Source organism: Psittacula echo (assembly GCF_963264785.1).
Source record: "Psittacula echo genome assembly, chromosome: 1".
In the NCBI taxonomy this organism is placed as follows: domain Eukaryota; kingdom Metazoa; phylum Chordata; class Aves; order Psittaciformes; family Psittacidae; genus Psittacula; species Psittacula echo.
Genome location: NC_137735.1, coordinates 82,780,310 through 82,798,104, shown reverse-complemented (window position 1 = coordinate 82,798,104; position 17,795 = coordinate 82,780,310). Strand labels below are relative to the sequence as shown.

Below are 17,795 nucleotides of genomic sequence, written 5' to 3'. Positions count from 1 at the left end.
AGTCACGACAGACCTGCCATGCCAGCTGCCAGGACATAGCCAAGACAACTGTAAGCAACAAAAAGGAATAATCAGTAGGCACCAAGGAATTCTTGCTGCCCAAAATGACATCTTGCCAGCTAAGGAGAGCACAGAGAACCCAGATCAGACAACCCATAAAGCAATTTATTATTGGCTCTTTTCTGTCCTAGCCACATGAATAAAACCCTGCAGGAACTCCTTTAGTTTTAATCTGCCTTCTGGGCTCAGACGTGGCTGCCTGCTTTAATAAAGAGTATGTGTCCAAGGCACAGAAAAACCCTTCTCCTCTTCATCAGACACTGTCAATTTGACTGAAAGAGGAGAGGGAAGGGCCAGTTCTTCCTTGGGAGGATTTAATGGGGGGTTCTTGACAAATTTGTCAAGTAAGCAAATATCCAAAAGCTTTTGCCTTCCAAAAGCCAGAAATAAATTACCTACCCCCAGGCACATATTTCTTTTGGAGTTGATTCAATCGTTTATTCCAAGCCCAAAGGTTTTCGGAGTTCAGATTCTCTCTAACAAATGCTGAGGGGAAAAAAAAGCTGATTTTTCTTCAAGGTAACTACAGACATAAGCCTAACCAGCCCTATTTCAACATGCTAAGCAAGGGACAAATGCTTTTGCAAGAGCCAATCCAGACATACATCAAAATAGATCTGATCAAGGCTCAGGGCATATCGAATGCCTGGTGTGGTCAGACGGAATTCCAAAAGGCAGGTCAATTATTAGCAAGAAAACCAACCTTCCCACTGGAAGGAAGAGGAAGAAGACAGATAGCATCGTGGTCCTTTTTCATTCGCAGGAGCCAATGCATCCAGTGCATCCAGAGGGGGCAAGGAACGGCATCTCAGATTCCCCTCCACCCCCCAGGGCTGGGGACTGGGGCAGCGAGTGATGGAGGCACCTTTCCTTTGGTGATGACCAGGGCTGGTTTTCTTTTAGTGTCCTGAAAGTGCAGAGAAATTCAATTCAGAAAATCTTTAGAACTATGCATATTGAGGCATAAATTGTTCAAATAGCCAAACTATCCTGTATTAAACCCGTCTCTCCTAACAGGTCAATCTCCTCAAAACACATAGAAAGAGATAGTCATTACTTTGCTTGCAAAACTGACTGGTGAAGGCTAACAATCTGATATGGATGTAATGCTGAAAAGATAAACAATAAAGCAGTGAAAAGAACACAAGCGGATCAGCCTACAAGGCAAGACAGAACTGGATGCTGAGAAGACAGACACTGAGTAAAGGGCTCCCCATTGAGAGAAACTGGCTCTCCCCATCACTTTGAGGTGGGTTTCTCAGCTTGTATCTGTGCTGCATATAGACAGGCTCTCAGGCGTTGAGATTTTCATGACAAGGATAAAGTGACTACTTATAAAAGGACAAGTAAAACTTCCCTCTAAAATATAAACGAGATGAAATTAGGTCTTGTGGAAAGATGTTAGCAAAGAGTTGAACAACCTCCAAAGCAGTTCAGCTCTGCAATAGCTTTGCAGACCTCAGAATTAAATCTCTATGAATTTTGATACCCAGATTTCTGTGACTGACTTTTTAATAGAACACAGGTTACCTTCTGATAATTTATTAAAGGAAACAGACATTGAAATGTATGTGAAATATCTAAAAGTTAGACAACCAACCTATAGCTAGTGTCACTGGGATGGATGGGGTAGGTATCCATGGGAACATTCTCCATTGAAACGTCTGTCAACAAGAGAGACTTCCTGTGCTTTAGGCTGCAGCGACTTCAAACTTCCTCAGACACTGGCAGCAAAGCTAAAAAGCCAAAGAGAGTCAATGTAAGTTTTGCAGAGAGGCAACGCTGAAGGTAAGCAACATTCCACCCACTTCCAACTCCTCCTGTGTGCATTGCAGTGCGGAGTGGTTATGTCCCAGTGGTCGTCTTTGTTCTGATTCAAAGCAGGCCATTTAAAAAGAATGCTAATCCCCATCCAGTCACAATTACATGACTTAAACACTTGCCCTCACATGGTCACAGTTTCTGTTTGTAGATCACTAGGAACTGGCACACTGTAAGGCACACACTGCAAGGCTTAAATCAAGAAACCTTCAGCCTCCCCGAAGCATTTCCATTGCTGCACAGCAGCTCCCCTGTGGGCAAAGCCTTCAGCCCCCCAAACGCTGTCTCTGATGCACCCCAGCCTGGCCCAGCCCCTCGTCCACCCCCAGTTACAAGTGTCCTTCACGCTGGTACAATTTTATCAACCTAAACCCATAAGAATTCCCACAAGAATCCATTCGTTTTCAGTCAGCACAAACTGAGAACAACGCTGGTTTGTCTGCTTTTACCTGCCAGGTAAGCCACGCACTGGGTGTTCACCTCAAACTTGTCACAGTTCCTGTGCTTGTTAACCAGAGCTAGTAGTGTGTGTAAAACCCTCACAGTTCTTGCTACAGTGGTAGGAGAAGGGTGCCTGTACCCTAACAAGTGGGGTTAAAAACCGAATACTGTATTTAATGGTCAAGGCATATTTACGAAGCATTAGTATGTTCATTAGCAAGTTCTCAGGACACTTCACACGAAGGGTAAGGAAGCACAACTCTAACAGAAGATGCAAGATGTGTTCTTACCCTTCAGGAGGTGTCCCGCTGCTGCAAAGTTGAAGTTGAAATTCAACCCAACAAAATGGTCCATCTGCTTGCAGTGCCACTCGAGGGGTCTCCTGATCTCCATGAACACCTCTTCCGGGCTCTGACCAGGAAAAAGAAAACCCAAGAGCTGCTCATGATAGCTCAAGGTGTTCTTTTGACAAGTGACAGAGTAATTTTAAGAGCTTACACTGAAATACCAAGCACACCTTTGAACACAACACACCTGTACATTTCTGTTCCAGTTCAGAACGCAGTTACGTACATCGCAGTTTTACTCTTGGTAGTACCCAAGTGGAACAATTCCTAATGCAAATTGCTTCCCCAGTGTCCAGCAGGACGAGAGTTGTGTTTTTTTCCTGTATCAACAGATGGAAGTGCTCACACAAACCCAGTGTCAGTCAGAGCTGGTCGCTAACAGCTCACCTTGCCGTTGAATATTCGAAGGCTGTCCAGGGTGTGCAGATTCTGCTCAAGCAGGTCTGTACCTGCTGAGTACAGGTTTACTTCATCCAGCTGCAGCACTGCCATGGCTACCCAGAAGAGGGCCTTGTGCATCGGCAAGTCCTGAAGGGAAAGAGAGAAAGCCACGATTTTCAAGTCAAGAAATCCATCACTGAACATTAAATTCCTTAATCACATTCATTAATTTCATAGGCAGAGCCTGTTAATAAAGGACAACCAATGTAACGCTTGTGAGGTGGGCCGATGCCAACCTCATGAAGTTTAACCATGCCAAGTGCAAGGGGTCCTACACCTGGGTTGGAGCAATCCCAGGCACAGCTACAGGTTGGGCAGAAAAGAGATTCAGAGCAGCCCTGCGCAGAAGGACTTGGGGGTGTCGGTCGATGAGAAAATGAACATGAGCCAGCTTCAGTGTGCGCTCGCAGCCCAGAAAGCCAACCGCATCTGGACTGCATCAAAAGTTGCGTGACCAGCAGGTCCAAGGAGGTGATCCTGCCCCTCTCTCTACTCTGCTCTCCTGAGACCTCACTTGGAGTATTGTGTGCAGTTCTGGTGTCCTCAACATAAAAAGGACATGGAAGTGTTGGAACAAGTCCAGAGGAGGGCCACGAGGATGATCTGGGGACTGGAGCACCTCCCGTATGAAGATAGGCTGAGAAAGTTGGGGCTGTTCAGCCTGGAGAAGAGAAGGCTGCGTGGAGACCTCTTAGCAGCCTTTCAGTATCTGAAGGGGGCCTACAAGGATGCTGGGGATGGACTATTCATCAGGGACTGTAGTGACAGGACAAGGGGTAACGGGTTAAAACTTAAAACAGGGGAAGTTTAGACTGGATATAAGGAAGAAGTTCTTTACTGTGAGGGTGGTGAGGCACTGGAATGGGTTGCCCAGGGAGGTTGTGAATGCTCCATCCTTGGCAGCGTTCAAAGCCAGGTTGGATAAGGCCTTGGGCGGCATGCTTTAGTGGGAGGTGTTCCTGCCCATGGCAGGGGGGTTGGAACTAGATGATCTTAAGGTCCTTTCCAACCCTAACTATTCTATGATTCTATGAATCTTAAGGTCCTTTCCAACCCTAACTATTCTATGATTCTATGAATCTTAAGGTCCTTTCCAACCCTAACTATTCTATGATTTTATGAATCTTAAGGTCCTTTCCAACCCTAACTATTCTACGATTCTATAATTCTAACTTTGAAGGGAAAGCAGACACTAAGTTCACGGGTATTATACATGTGGAACAATCACAGCTTAAGGAGCATCTGCTACCTTCGAACGAGCTGTAAGGTTTTAAGGTTTTTTCCCATTCAGCTTTTGAAGACAGGCCAGAGACGATTTTTTGCTTTAAAGCTACAGTATTTGTCATTATGGCTTTTAATAACCCTGCCTTTCACCGAGATGAGGTATGTGTTCCTAGGGAAATGGTAGGACATTGCTAGTAGTCAATCCACCGAGCAAGGCCTCTTTCCACCAGAGTTCTGTTTACGGACACCACCTAAAGGGAGGTGAAAAGAAAGAAAACAAAAAGTAGAAAGGTGAACAAACCACTAGAGAAAAAACAATCAGCAAGTTCCTAATCAACAACAGGAAGCCTGCATCGGCATCGATTCCAACAAAATAGGTACGTCAACACACGCACCTCATTGCCCGTCAAGTTCCACAGCTGTATCAGTGGCAGTCCTGTTGCACTGTCATAATTTGTGGCCTGGAAACACAGAAAAACCAGAGTGGGCAGCAGTTCTGGTGTGAGCCGTGAAGGATGCAATGCCAGCATCATTCGCTCCCTATCAGACACCCCTTCCTATCTGTAGGCTGGAGGAAATGCAGCTCCTGCCACCAGGCAGCAGCTGGAACACCCTGTGGGCAAGTTCACTTTCATCACTCAAATCCATACCCTGGCTTTCTGCCCACATCACTCACAAGAGGGAACACGCATCCCTTCCCAGCCACACAGCCCTGAGCGGGAACTGATGCTACACCAGGAAGTTCTCATCAAGACCCTGCTCAGCAGCCAGACTTCCAGGCTCTGGCTTTGTTGTCTGTCTTCACACACACAGGATGGGGGGTGCACAGAGTCACAGCAGTAGTACTATCAGCAACAAGACTTTTCCCAACAGCTCCACGTACCTGCACCTCAAGGACTGCGCCTCTGGTCATCTCGCCAACAGCTGCGTCAGCTTCAGGGGAGAAGTGATCCTCATCTTGGGGAAGAGCAGGAGAAAACAAATGACAGTCACAGGCTTCAAAGGCCAGAAGGGACTATTAAGCTCACCTTGCCTGACCTCCTACATCCATTAGGCCAGCAAATCCTCACCCACTGTTGCTGAAACCAGTCTATTAAGCTGGAGATCACACAAGCATTATGCCTGCTGGGTTGCTGAAAGGAAGAATGAAGTGCTTTCTAAAGCCACTAGCTAAGTTAATAGGAATTTAAGTGGCTGATGAATTAGGAGGCTTTAAAGATAGAAAAGTGCGTATCTGCGGTACCTTTCAGTGGGTCATTAGTGTTTCGATCCTTAATAAACTAAGCTCAAGGTGGTAACTAAGAAGTTGGCAGAGTAGTTACAGCTACTTCACTTAATACACTGCCAGCCCTGCCAACTTGCTCTTTAGCAGAGTAATTCACTCTCTCCTCCAAGCCGGAAAGAGCCTGGACATTTATCATCTTTCCCCTGGAGTCTGACAGGTTCTGCCATGCTAGCACATTTAGAAGAATAAAATTCATTTTTTCCAGTCCTTGCTCTAGTCACACCAGAGCTGTGCTTGCAGTAGGAGACGGAAGGTTCAGGCACGATCATTGCTTGCCCACCGCTGGCACCCACTGACACTGCAGTAGGACCGCCAATAGTACTTGTCAGGAGCTCCATTACCTGCAAGAGGCACCACATTGTCCAGTAAAACTTCTGCTCCTTGGAAAGGCACCAATAAAAAGTCAGACCTTAAAGAAAAGAGAATTCATCAGAATAAGAACAGGGCTCTAAGTCACTCCTGTATTCTTTAAGGTGACATTGATTAATCAATTGCTGTAAGACGGATTTAGTTTAACATTGATGACAGTCAAAAACAACCTCCCAGCAATCTAAGCAGCAGCAGCAACCCATTGTCTGATGAGCACGCCACGTTGGACTGGGCTCCAAGCAAAAGCCACCTCCACCATGGAGGCTTGACTGCTTTCCTCCCACCTCTGGGCACAAGCAACTATTTAATGGGCTTGTGTAAGAAAACCCTCATCCAATACAGCTCTCTCAGACAGTGGGGCTGGAGCATAGAGAATCCCAATCTTACTCCTAGCTCAGCAACTAACTACACCTTGGGGCCTCCCAAAGGCATCCTTTTGCTCAGCTGCCATGCTGAAGTGACAGAAGTCACAATTTCCTCTTCCTTCCCCTTCAATAAAGCCTTGCGAGAGCTTGCTCTGCTGCCAGGGAACCCACCCCTGCTGCTGAGGCAAACCTTTCTACCAATTCCCACTTCAGCTCTGGAAAAACCCAGAAGGAATTCAAACAATACAGATGCCTCTGAAGAAGATTCGAGCCAGATATGGCCTCAGGCCATGGAAGAGGAGCTACAGACCTGATTGGTCTGAGTGTGTCAGCCTTCACTTTGGCATATCCTCCATAGTCCACATATCTGAGTTCCACTTCACTGGTCTCTTCAAAGTAGCTGATAACTTGAGCCCGTAGCCATGCCCCATCCAGGCCTGGAGCTGCGCAGATAATACCAACTGCGGAACATAAGGGTACAGAGAAGAAAGCTCAGCGGATTTCCAGAAATCAGCACTCCAGGCATTAGTTATGATGAATAACTCCTTTCCATGTGATGCACCCTCCACTTTAGACCATGTACAGACAGTGACACTACGAAGATGTGCGAGTAGCTCCACACTTTGTCAGCAAAAATATACCAGGTGCCAGGTAGATAAGAAATAACCCAAGACTGACTTACCTCCTTCCGAATTTCAATGTGCAACTATGTGGCTGGAGAAGTATTCAGCGATGAGTGGGGTGAGGAAGAACAGAGCTTAAAAAAAAGCCCAAATCAATAGAATAACCAACGAACTATCACACCTCATGCACTGGGAAACCTCCCAAGCCTAACTCAGGGCAGCAGGATTTCACATGACCCTCGAAGTTTCTTAAGTGAACGGTCAAGTTACTTGCCTTCTACTGGAGTTGGCAGGGTTGGAATTTCAGGTTGAGAGTAGCAGACGCACATCTGCTGCTCAAGGCTCCTCAGGACGTAGAAAGTGGGGTGAGTGTGCTGCTGCAGGAACATGTGCCCTGCATCAACTTGGTGCGCCACGACCACCGGCACAGTGACTCCATCCGGGAGGAAGAGCTGTCACGTGGAGGAAAGAAGCTCTCATTAGTGTTCACTGCAACTCGAAGTTTCCTTCACAGCAACTCCCTGTTCCACCAGCACCTCCTGAGGCTTACAGCCACGGCACTGTAGTATTTCACTTCTAAAGACTGCTTTGGATCAGGAGCAGAAGACTACCCATTGTTAACTGCATGCTGTTCTCAAGGAAATCACACTTGGGCTGGGGCCCATCTTGTTCCCAAAAAGACTATCAGCACAGAGCAGCTGCAAGACTTATTTACCCAAGAGATCAGTGAGCAGAGTCAGGAATGATGGGTCAAGCCATGCTGCACTATCAACGCTGTGCAACTTGCCAGGACTCCCTGCCCATGGAGGTTCTAAATATCAAGGTAATCTTCACAGGGATTGTCCAAGATTTGTCACAGAGGCCTTATTTTCAAAGTCCTTTGCCCCGGCTGCTAGAGAGCCACTGTGTCGGGCAGCTTCCGAGCATTACCGTGCTTGGAATACATCCAAAATGCCTTTCCTTTCCCAGCATAAATTCACTTCTCCAGAATAAAGCCTATCTTCACATCCAAGGAAACAGTTACGTGCACCGTTACTACAGGCACAATGGGAACAGTAGTGGAAGAACAGGTAGATAACCCCCATCTATTAACAGCTAAATCAGCTGGATAACAACCAGCCACACAAAATCACACTGAGTTTGAGGGCGTCTGTGAGCCAGCCACATGGATACAGCATCCTACAATGGCAGTGACCAGCAACAGCCTTCCGCCCCGACATCAGCATAGCCAGCAAGCTGGGACTCACCCAGGCAGTCATAAGGAGGGAATGAAGTGTCAGTGGTGCTGCTGGAAGTAGACCGTGGACGTTGGCATCAAGTTCAAGGAGCTGTGTCTCGCCAGTCAGGCTCAGTACTTTTTCTACTTGATGCGGGAAACCTGGAAGACAAAGTCCCACAGAAGGTCCGTAGCACAGATTTGGTGAGGACAACCCCAGCCTTGCCACATGAACCAATATAGATACCAGAAGCCTTCTGCACTACAGCAACAACTTCAGTTTTAGCAGATTGGCCATGTAACCTGGTAGGAGACCAACATGAGCTGATATACACCCCATAGCTCCTCCTGTAGGCCAGCTAACACTGGATCCTACAGAGAGATGAATTCAGAGAGCAAATGCAGACCCACCAGCACTTGAGGGCTAAATAGTCATTTCCTGGGGAAATTAAACACGAAGATTTATCTGCACATGTCCTGAAGCAGGAGGGTTACAGCACATAAAATGCTTGTTCACCGTGCGTGTGTAAGAGCATTTTCAAATCGCTTACCTTGTGGGCAGTCTCCATCTATTCCTGGTGCCTTGCTACACTCATTACATGGGTCTGGACCATTCTCTCGCAGTACTCCATTGCTGTATGGTACTTCATTGTCTTCAGGCAGCTTCAGAGTAGGCTGAGTCTCACTTGGGCTGGAGCTCTGCCCAGCACTTGTGTCTCGGGTCGCAGATAAACTACGTAACTCTGAATGCTGGCCCGATGCAACAGCCAGCACTGTGCTCTGCAGCGGGCCCTTCACACATGCCCCACCTTCACATGTGGATGTGCTGCACACAGAGCCCTCCCTAACCAAAGACGCCTTTTCTGGAGAACCTGTGTGGTTTTCCAGAGGAGTCCGACCACCTCCTTGGGACTCACTGCACACAGGGGTCTTCATCTGACAGTCTGTTGTGGCTCCCTCAGTGGGGCTTTGTGTTAAACAGCTTGAACATGTAACATCCTGATCCTGTCCCTCTGTCTGCGGGGATGTCAGGACCGCAGCATCATTCTTTCCAGCAGCGTTCGTATCAGCTACTGGAGCTTCCTCTGCAAGCGTCTGATCACTGGAAACAGCACTTGCCATCTCCAGAGGTGTCTCAGCTTGGCTAGCAGCAGCCTGGCAGAGCTGAGTGGACCCATCACCTGCAGGAGCGGGCAGCACTCCCTCGCTGCGGACAGGCTTCTTCTGCCAACAGTCTTTTGTGTCTCCCTCTTCAGGGCTGGATGAACAGCCACGTGTTAAACAGCTTGAACGTCTCACATTCTGACCCTGTTCCTCTGCCTGCAGGGATGTTGGTACCACACCATCACTCCTAACATTCTCACTGCCTACTGGAGCTTCCTCTGCAAGCATCTGATCAGAGGAAACAACACTTGCCATCTCCACAGGTGTCTCAACTCGACTGGCAGCAGCCTGGCAGATCTCAGTGGACCCATCACTTGCAGCACCCCACAGCACTTCCTCAGTTGCTGCCAAAATGACCTCGGAAACAATCCGTATTGTCGCTTGCTCAATTTTCTCAATGTCTTCCTTGCACAAACCCACTCCTCTAATCTTCTCTCTTCTCAATTCATCTCCTTTTGGCTGTGTGTCCTCCTCCTCCTGACACACAGGGACAGTACTGGCAATTGACCTGGACACGTCTTCTTCCCCTGCCTGCTCCGAACAGGCAGACTCCCAGGGCAGAGAAACACAAGCAGGGACACTCTTTTCGTCTTGAGATCCCGTTTCTTCTAGTTTTTCACTGTCGTTCTCAAGGGTGCTGGGCTGATTCGTTGTTACTGGCAAGTCTGGCGAGAGATCCAGCCTCTCATCAGGGTGACACATAACAGAGGGCATCGTCAACCCTGACGTCAGCAGGGAGGTCGAGGTTTTGTTCCCTGTGTCTTCCTCTTCCAGCAAGGAGAGCTGTCTTCGAGGAACACATGGTTCTGTTCCTGGTGCGGAATCCTGCTCTGTCACTTCTTCCTGCTGCTCTGCAGCACCTACTGCTTCTTCATCTTGATAGGTTCCGTGCTTTTTTCTATGGGAATAAATCCACCAGCACCCGAGAAGTGCCAGCACTCCAGGTACGGCATACGCGATGTAATTCCAGAAGCATAAAGGCATTTTAGAAAGTCTCAGCAGTTATAGCTAGAAGGAGAACCAGAAAACATGTTACAATAGCCACAGGGAAAGGAACAGGAAGACTAAAGCTTCATAAATGCCTTGAGGTATCTCTAGTAGTACGAGCAGGCTTGTTTTCCATTTGCTTTTTAAATTCACATCTCTGCTCTACAAGAGACCGCAGAACGAGATCCTTACCTAAGACCAGGGATCTCTGGACATTTCTCACCATTACAGTCATCAGTTTCACCTTAACCCCCCTTTCTACGCAAAGCCGTTTCACCTTCTTTCCCCTGCCTCCCCTTTGCTACACACACGGACAGCATCCAGCGCTGCAGCCTCTCCAGCAGCAGGCTGGGTTCAGAACACCGCTGGACCACCACTTTATTCCACGTTAAATTTCCTACATGGACAGCTGCTACTCTGACTTTTCAGCTGAAAGCTTTCTCTTTTACTCCGGAAAGCGTGTGAACCCTTCGCTGCCTGGACGCCACTGGGACTCATGTCCCACCCATGCTCCTCCATCTACAAGCCTCATCTAGGTTATATAAGGCAGGGCTGAGAGGCCTTCCCGTTCCCTTCAGGCAAGCCTGCGGCTGGCACACAGAGCTGAAGTTCCCTACATCCCCAGAACAGAGTGCAAAGGACACTCAGTTTATATTTTCACTGGGCAGGAATGAAAGCAGAACCCACGTGTCTGACAATGCTTACACACAAGAGGCTTTTCTCCAAACAGGCCCCAAGACTTTCACCAGTAAGCAACAAAGATAAAGATTGTTTTCAGGAGATAAAATCCTAGGGATGGAAACCACCCACTGGAAAACAGTATTATCTAGTTCCTCTTCAGAAGTAGAAAGGAGTATAAAAAGACGAGACAATCAAGTCAGTCTCTCGACTATGCTTACTCTGTCTCAACCAGAAAACATCTTGGTAAAGATCAGGGGGATGAGGACAAGAATGAACCCCCACACTCACCTACCTTACTAAACAAAGGCAAGGACAGTCAACTTATTCTACTTGCTCGCATTAGGATCCCAGAGCAGTTTTAAGCCACCTCGTTTCTCTCGCCAGCACAAACAACCCTTCAGAAGACACATCCGTACTGAAGCACGAAATCAGACTCTACAACTCAAAGACAGTTCTAAAGCAGGTATGTTTATTACGGCGCCGGGTGCAAGGGGGATCGCTTCTCCTAACTTGCACCTCGAGAGGTTAAGCAAGCAGATATTTATTACACACAAACATGCATGTTCATTAGGTTCGAGAGATCGGTGGGGAAATTACAATTAGTTTAGGTACTCATTATCATAACTCTCCTTCCTTTTGGTGCTTGCACACTGCCCTCTGATGGTCGATGGTCGTGGGCGGAGGTCTTCAAGATGAAGTAAACAGTCTTCCTCAGGGTGCACTTTTCACCTTCGGCACAGTCGGATGCCCCAGTAATCACAAAGGAGCTGAAACCAGCCATATCTGCAAGTTTCTGATAGCTGGCAAAGATTTAGAACAGTGGGACCTTCGTCCACAAAATTTATTGCCTCCCAAGCTAGCAGATGTTCGGGAGTCACTGTCTCCAGCCTAACTGATAATTAGAAGGATGGTCACTCATTAGAAGGACGGAAAGAAATAACTCACTCTTGTTAGCAAGACTACTAAATTCTGTTATCACACCACAGACTTACAACACAAATGTTGTTCTCTAGCTTAGACCTAAGTTAAAAGTATCTTAACCCTAGGTTTTCCAGGCACTTGCTTTCCTTATATCAAGCCCCCCCTTTTCTTTTACCTTTGCAAATCCTTTTGCTAGATATCTCCATTTTGCTCAGGAGTTCTGGCAAAGTATTTACCATTCCAACTAGTTGCCTAACCTTATGTCTTTTCCCATCTTCATAAATAGTTACAGACCTTTTACAATGCCAAAAAGAACACTAGCATGTTACAAGTAATCAGCGTTAAAACAATCATTATTACGATTCCTGCAACCAGCTGCCTCAGCTAGGAGAGATTAGGTAACCATGAAGTTAACTTTCTCCGTGTTTCTTCAAAAACCCAAGAGGTACGTATCATCCTTGGTCACTGCATGAAATATTTCAGTTTATTTCCAAATTTCCTCCAGATCTGTTTCAATTCTGCCACTTTGATCTATATAGGAACCATTGATTATGGAACAAACCCCTCCTTGTGAAGCCAAAACCTGGGTACCACTGCACCTAAGGTGCATGCGCCTTCCAGCTGGGGTAGTCTTAGGAGCATTTTCTCCACATAACCAATACTATCCTTTCCCTTCAGGCACGGGCCACCACTGAATTATGATACCATCCCTATTAATAGTGTGATTGCAATTTGAATAGTGACCTACACCTCTGGCATTTCTTTGTACACAGGTCTAATATTCTTAAACCCAGTCTCCAGATCTCAAAGGGTGAATCGGATAATCTAAACCTGTCGCTCTTGTCCCTAATATTCTTTTAACACCAACAAATATCAATAACCTTCTTTTCTCAGGAATTCAGAAAAATCTATTTGCCACTCTTGTCCTGGATAACTTCCTCTCCCAATTGTCCCAATTTGATTCCTATTGTCAGTTTTAGGATTATTCTTAAGACAGAGCTGACATTGTTCTGTCACTAACTGAACTATGGTGTATAGATTCCTTCCTATAATCTGTATATAAAGAGTTGCTACCCAATGAGTTTTATTATGTTCCTCCTGAACTAACTTTCAGAGGTGATTAGAGGGAATTACAATTCACCCATCAGGTATCTGACACCAACCCTCTTGGTTTTCCTGTCTTTTCAGATCTTCAATCAACTTTTTATCCTCTCTTGAATATCTAGGTTCAGATTTCTCAATTGTTAGTTTGCCATCAGGGATTCAGGACATGATTTCAGATTGTTCAGCTTCTTGTTTGGCTTCAGAATCGGCCAAATCATTTTCAGTTCTCTGATTAGGGTCACCTTGTTGAAGCCCTCTACAATACGTAACAGCTACTTCCTCAGGTAGCTGAGCAGCAGTTTCTGTAGCATGTTTAATCTGTTTCCCTTGTACATTCGAAAGTCCTCATTCTTTCCAGATGGCACCATGTGCATGGACCACACCAAATGCATATTTAGAATCAGTCCAAATATTTATCCTTTTGTCTTTAGCCAATTCCAGGGCTCTCATTCTGCCTTTTGGGTGGAGGTGTTTGCGGGTAAAGGTTCAGCTTCTATTATCTGTGAAGTGGTGGTAACGGCATATCCTGCCTTTCGTTCACCATTTTTCACGGAGCTACTACCATCAGTAAACCAAGAAGCAAATCCCGCTGGCTCGAATATACAGCCTCTACAGTGACCAAGCAGTCATGTGTTAGCGGTTCTGTCGGTTGCTCCTGCAAAAAGGATGCTGGATTCACAGCATCAGTGACCACAATTTCTGTATCATCGTGTTCCACAAGGGTGGCCTGGTATTTTACAAACCATGAAGGAGACAACCAGTGGGCTCCTTTCTGTTCCAGGACTGCTGATACAACACGGGACACTAGCACAGTAATCTTTTGTCCCAAGGTGAATTTGCAAGCCTCTTCAGTATTCATGACAACCGCTGCCACAGCCCTTAGGCATCCGGGCCATCCTTTGCTCGCTTCATCCAGCTGTTTCGAAAAGTATGCCACTGGCCTTTTATAGGGTCCTAGTTTCTGAGCAACTATTCAATTTAGTCAATAAGGTATACAGATTAGTTACTACTGGATGAATATCCTCTACAATTTTGTTGATTGCTCTGAGATCTTGAACCAATCCGCAACTCTTCCCATCATATTTCTTTACTGTCCAGATAGGAGTATCATATTCCAATTCACATTCAATTAATAATCTATATTTTAAAATTTAACAATGATTTCTTTGATTCCCTTTGATCTTCTACTTTTAAGGGATATTGGTTTATTCTAGTTGGGCAGGCCCCCCTCTTTTTATTTCCACTAAAACAGGCAAAGCATTTTTCGCCTTACCTGGACCTTCAGATGCCCAGACTCCCACAGATATACCCGATTAAGGATTTCTTCTATTTCAGGGAGGTCTTTCTGTTCACTTTTCTGTTGAATTAAAGATAAACTCAAAACTGTAATTAATTGATCGGTTTTAATTCTTAATTCCATTTTGCCTTCTTAAATGTTGCTTCTCACCCCTTGTGTCTTGTAGGACCCAAACCACAAGACGCCCCCTGCTTCTTGTGGGTGTCCACCAGCAGCCAGATATACACCTTTACCTACCATCCGTGCTCTTTACCTCGCATAGGACGTCTCCTTACGACTGATAGGTATCCCCTTTACCTGGTTCAAACATACCTGATGATTCACTCGGGATGGTCCTTGTCTGCCCCTGTGGTGATCTGAGTCAGTGGGGGAGTCCTCCCGAGAAATCTCAGGGGCTCCCAGAGGAGTCTCCAAGCTAACTGATAATTAGAAGGATGGTCACTCATTCAAAGGATGGAAAGAAATAATTCACTCTTGTTAGTAAGACCACTAAATTCTGTTATCACACCACAGACTTACAACACAAACATTGTTCTCTATCTTAGACCTAGAGTTAAAAGTATCTTAACCCTATGTTTTCCAGGCACTTGCTTTCCTTATATCAGTAGAAGGTTAGAGATGTTTGCAGCACAACTTTCACAGAGAAACCAGATAATTCATTCTCAAGGTCCGAGAGGAGAGTTCAGCAGGCACTTGCTCCAGATTTCCAGGGCTTTCCACACACAGGAAGGCCTGCTCTGAGGGCAAGCTGCTTCCAGTCCCTAGAATAAGAGAGACAAGGACAGTTCCCAAATGATGGAGCCCACATTCCCTGCAGGGACGTTCCCCACAGTGTTGCTGGTCCCTGCCTCTTCTGCTTCCCTCCTGCTCCAGCACTCGAGAGGTTATGCTTCCAAACCCCAAAAGCAGTGGAAACCGAGGCTGGAATTAAAGACAAGCAAGCAAGCAGGCAGCCAAATTGGAAATGCAGCTTCAACAGCAGAGACAGGATGACTCTGTGCAGATCCTATAGTTACTGATAGAGCACTCAGGAAATAAATCCTACCTGGGTGAAAGAGAACTGGACAAGGCTGGCAGAGTTCAAACTAAATGGGACCACGTGGGCTCTTAAAATTTTCCATGCTAAAAATAACCAGTAGCACATGCTCTGCCTTATAGGAGGCATAGGAACGGGAGTTGACAAAACCCTAAAGAACTGGAGGCCACACCTTTAAAAATCAGTTATTGCACAGAAACACTTATTCGACCTACCCTTGCCATCAGGTGTGTTTTCCCTGAAAGCTGAATCGGTGCCCGTGTCCCCAGGCTGCAGGCCCTGGCACGGCACACTTTGAGCACCAACCAGGCTGTATAGCCTTCCTATATACCTCTCTCTTTGGTGGGGCAAGCAACCATCACCCAGAGGTGGGGGCCACCAAACATGACTCAGTAGCTGCAAGCACACAAAGACAGGAGCCAGGCAAGCAAAGTCTCATCTGGACGGCACTTTTGAAAAGAACTGAACAGGTAAGTGTCCCTATACTTCAATAATTAAAGGTAAGGGTTGTGCATCAATTGCTGCTGCTTCAAACACCAGTACTGCGAGACAAGAACAGCAGGAGACTCCCCTTAAGCAATACCACCTTTTCACAGCCCAGTTAACACAGGCTCCTCTGTGAATGAAAGCTACAGTGAAGCCACTCCACAACCTTGAACTATTTAAGAACTAAGTCCTACGTCCAGAGGGGTAAATTATGACATAGGTAAAAGGCTGAAAAAGCTGGTTGTTGGAGAGCTAAAAAGTAGGACTGTGGAACAACAAGTGCTACCACCCCCAGGCTCTCTTATCTCCAAGATAAAAACCTGCTCTTGATGTTCCTAAAAGAGCTCACCCCCCACCTCTGCAGCTGAGGCTGCTTTGCTGATGGCCCAGGCTTTATTGGTATTTCATCTTATAGTCACTTCTTCTGTATCCTTCTCACACTCCAAGCACCAAACATTGGCCCAGCACAGCTCCACACTCCAGCAGCACCACTTCTGGCCCAAAGCAGAACCCCAAAGAGTTTCTATGTTATACTCAGTTTACAATGCAAGTATCAGCCTAGTTAAACTGCAGCAGGCTTTTTCCTGATGTTTTGGAAATCACCAAGGAGCACTTGTATACACTAACACCAACCACCAGCAACCCTCCCAACAGGCACTGATCACCCCTGAGCTCATCACTCCTGCTACACAACTCATCACAGGCTATCCTCAGTAGTTAACATTAACCCTGACTGTCAAGCTCCTTAATGCATGTTCTACCCTATTACCTTCCTACTCCAATCATTTCATCATTTATGGTTTCCTCCCGGTGAATCCTCTATTACAGACACCACTTTGCCAGAAAGGTGTCTCAGATGCAGAAGCAGACTTCAGAAACTGCTTTTGCACCACTTCACCAATAGCACCTTTATCTTTCTTGGCTGTTCCTCAGAATTTGGTGGAAGCTTGTTCCTGGCTTTTTTTATTTTGCCAGCTTTGGTGTCCTCTCCAGAAACAGTCAGCTCAAATGTTCTGCCTCAAACCATCCAAAAGGGTTTAGCCCACAAGCCAGAGGCCACACGGCCTTTCTGTTCTCACCCAGCTTTAAACTGCAGTGAAAGTCCTCTGATTGAGGCTAAGGCACTCTGTGCACAGGTACCCCTGACTGGGGAATCAACACCACTTCTAAAGCCAAGGGGGGCTGGAACTGATGATCTTTCAGGTCACAAACAACCCACTTAATATCACTTGTTGGGGCTCTTTCCAAACAGCTACCTCCTCAACACACCTTCCAGTCCAGACTCAACTCTTTTAAAAGCATCCTCTACGATACAGGCAAAGCAGAATTTCACAGAAACTACATCCAATGCTTAGCATTTTCCATTTGCTTCTCCACAGTGAAGCTCATGCAGCCCTTGCTATGGGCAGTAGTGGACTGTCCACTACAGGGCAGCTTGTAAATTGAAATTTCAAAGCAACCAGCTACGTCAAGTGCCCAATATCCAGATCAATTCCCACAAAACAGGCATGTACAACACTCTGGAGCAGAGACTAAAGAAAGCTAAGGCTTCCAATATTCTCTGCACGCAAGGCAAGAACCAGACTTGCATTTTCAAGGAGACAGACTGGCAAGGTTTAAATCACAACACGCTGATACCACTGTTAAGAACAGCGAGAAAAGAGGCAGCACCGACACCAAGCAGGTATCTGGAGAACAGCATCAAGACCTACTCACTAGATTTACTGTGCACAGCAATGAGAGCCTGATAAGCAGCTCCTCAAAACAAAAGCTGCACTAGACATAAACAGAAAGCAAGGAGTAGTGGTTTTCAGTTGGAAGTCTTGTGCCTGAGGCTTGGCTTGCTGAGAGCAAGTAGCAGAAGCACCCACAGAAGAAGAATAGCAAATATTAGTGGAAGAGGCACTTTATATTCCTCTGCACTAGG

The 17,795-nt window shown here is 46.4% G+C and overlaps 1 protein-coding gene across 1 annotated transcript; it reads right to left on the bottom strand.

The window, feature by feature from the left end:
* Positions 1-784: 784 nt before the first annotated feature.
* On the bottom strand, positions 785-10,340 carry LOC308232963 (uncharacterized protein; the record flags this gene model as incomplete). The annotated part of the gene is made up of 11 exons (XM_080639373.1): positions 785-967; positions 1,661-1,796; positions 2,331-2,462; positions 2,613-2,733; positions 3,057-3,197; positions 5,218-5,291; positions 5,961-6,028; positions 6,664-6,814; positions 7,251-7,428; positions 8,224-8,354; positions 8,744-10,340. 10 exons carry the CDS (start codon positions 10,338-10,340, stop codon positions 1,768-1,770), a joined length of 2,622 nt encoding a protein of 873 aa, XP_080495499.1. The 3' UTR covers positions 785-967; positions 1,661-1,767.
* Between the last annotated feature and the right edge of the window lie 7,455 nt (positions 10,341-17,795).